The sequence below is a fragment of the Octodon degus genome, unplaced genomic scaffold (genome assembly GCF_000260255.1).
Source record: "Octodon degus isolate 3935 unplaced genomic scaffold, OctDeg1.0 scaffold00288, whole genome shotgun sequence".
Lineage (NCBI taxonomy): Eukaryota > Metazoa > Chordata > Mammalia > Rodentia > Octodontidae > Octodon > Octodon degus.
In genome coordinates, this window is record NW_004524864.1 from 495,182 (window position 1) to 497,347 (window position 2,166).

The 2,166-nt window shown below is 54.7% G+C and overlaps 1 protein-coding gene across 1 annotated transcript in view; it reads left to right on the forward strand.

Moving 5' to 3' along the window:
• Positions 1-1,190, forward strand: part of Gdf3 (growth differentiation factor 3) — a 3,449-nt gene extending 2,259 nt beyond the window's left edge. The window contains exon 2 of the mRNA XM_004647143.1: positions 370-1,190. Within this exon, the coding sequence (XP_004647200.1) occupies positions 370-1,190 (821 nt within the window). The remainder of the gene's footprint in view (positions 1-369) is intronic.
• The last annotated feature ends 976 nt before the right edge of the window (positions 1,191-2,166 follow it).

The following is a 2,166-nucleotide window of genomic DNA, read 5'->3' on the forward strand; positions in this document are numbered from 1 at the left end:
TGGCCTTGAACTCACTTGGATCCTCCTGCCTCAACCTGTTGAGTGCTGACTTTTAAGCTTTTCGATTTGTAGCCAATAGAATGTGTACCCCACAATGAGTGTGTAAGAATTCTCACTTCTGCCAGGTGAGAAGCTAATGCCTAATCCCAGCATTTGGGAGGCTGAGGCAGGGGCACGGTGAGTGTGAGGCCAGCCTGGGTTACATAGTGAGTTCAAGGTCATCCTCTGTAAACTAAAGTAGAACTCATGATGCTCCTCTTGCCTCCGCCTTGCAAGGGGTAAGGTTTGGAGAAGGTAAGAATGCACGTGCGGATGGGTGGAGGGCCTGCAGCGGGCAGAGGGTGACGTGTGCCGTCTCTTTCCACACAGGCATCCTCCTTCCATCTGACTCCTGCCTGATGCGGCTGCTCTCCTTCAATCTTTCTGCGGCCATCCCGGATTGGGAGCAGCCCACAGCGGCCGAGCTGGGCTTGGACTTGGGGCCCAGCTCCTACCACGAGCTGGGCCCGGCACTGGAGCTGACTGTGTCAGTGGTTCCGGAGCCTCAAAGGCGGGCAGGGCCCACGCGCGAGCGGAGCAGAGTGGTGGCCACACAGTCTGTGCCGCGGCCCCATGGCGCCCTCCGCGTCCGCCTACAGGGGGCGCTACTGCACGCAGCCCGGCGCCCACGGGTCGGCCTGGGGCTGCTGCTGGAGGCGCGGGTCCTGGCAGACGGAGACCCCGGGCGGCACTGGCTCCCCGGGGCCGCGTGTTCCAGGCTGCGGCGGGCTCTGCGCGTGACCCTGCTGGTGGCCACCCTGGACCCCAGGCGCTGCCGCCGCCGCCGCCCTGCCCGACTTCGGAGGGCCTTGCCCGCTGCCCCCCAGGCTGCCTGCCCAAGCCTCTGCCACCGCCACCGGCTGTTCATCAGCTTCCGGGACCTGGGCTGGCACAAGTGGGTCATCGCGCCCAAGGGATTCATGGCCAACTACTGTCACGGCGAGTGTCCGCTGTCCGCAGCCACCTACCTGAACAGCTCCAACTATGCCTTCATGCAGGCGCTGATGCAGGTCGCGGACCCCGCGGTGCCCCCGGCTGTGTGTGTCCCCACCAAGCTCTCGCCCATCTCCATGCTCTACCTGGATAATGAGGACAATGTCATTCTGCGTCATTATGAGGACATGGTGGTCGACGAGTGCGGGTGTGGGTAGGGAGGATGTGGGGACAGCAGGAGGGGGCTTGGGTGACCCAATAAAGTGGAGACCTCTTGGATCTAAGTGTGAGTCCATCGTAGTTAGCGATGCCTGTGATCACACATGCACATGCACACACACACGAATGCACACACAAGCATGCACATACATGCCCTACAGGCCTAGTCAGGAATGTGAATTGTGGACAGAAAGAAACTGGCGTGTATTGGTGGCCTTCGTATAAGCAAGCATAATTCTATGTGTTACTGGGGCCAGGGAGCTGGCTCAGGAGAATAAGCACCTGCCTGGCAAGCACAAGGGCCTCAGTTAGCCCAGGAGGGTCTGGAACTTGCAATGATCCTCCTGCCTAAGCTTCCTGAGTGCTGGAATTACAGGCATGCACCACCACACTACCATGACCGACCATGCAGATATTAAATTGTCCTAAAGCTGCAGCTTTTCCTTGTGGAATTCATCATGTTGAATGGTGTTACAAAGAAAAGTTTAGAGGAGACAAGTGAAAAATAGGTAAAAGGAATTAAGATATGTATATGTACCAAGTCCCCACAATGAATGTCACTATGCATGTATTAAGTTAAAAAACAAGGTTGGTGGTGATGGTGGCATACATTTGTAATCCCAGCATTCGACATGCTGAGGTGGGAGGATTGCCAAGAGAGGGAGCCAACCTGGGCTATGCAGTGAGACCCTGCCTCAAGAAATGAACAAGCAATCCCCACTAAGTTAGGTCAGTTTTCTCAGGATAGAAATGTATCACTGACTTCTAGCCAGATTGTAAAAAAAAAAAAATCACTGAAAATGTTCAGTCATTGCTTTTGTCCTTTTGCAGTAAGCACAATTTGTCTTTCTGAGAAAGCTGCACATAAATTTTCGGGGAAGCTTATTTGAGAAAAATTGCTTTAGCCACAAACTGTTTTCACCCTTTTTTTTTTTTTTTTTCCGGAACTGGGGATTGAACTCAGGTCCTTGCGTT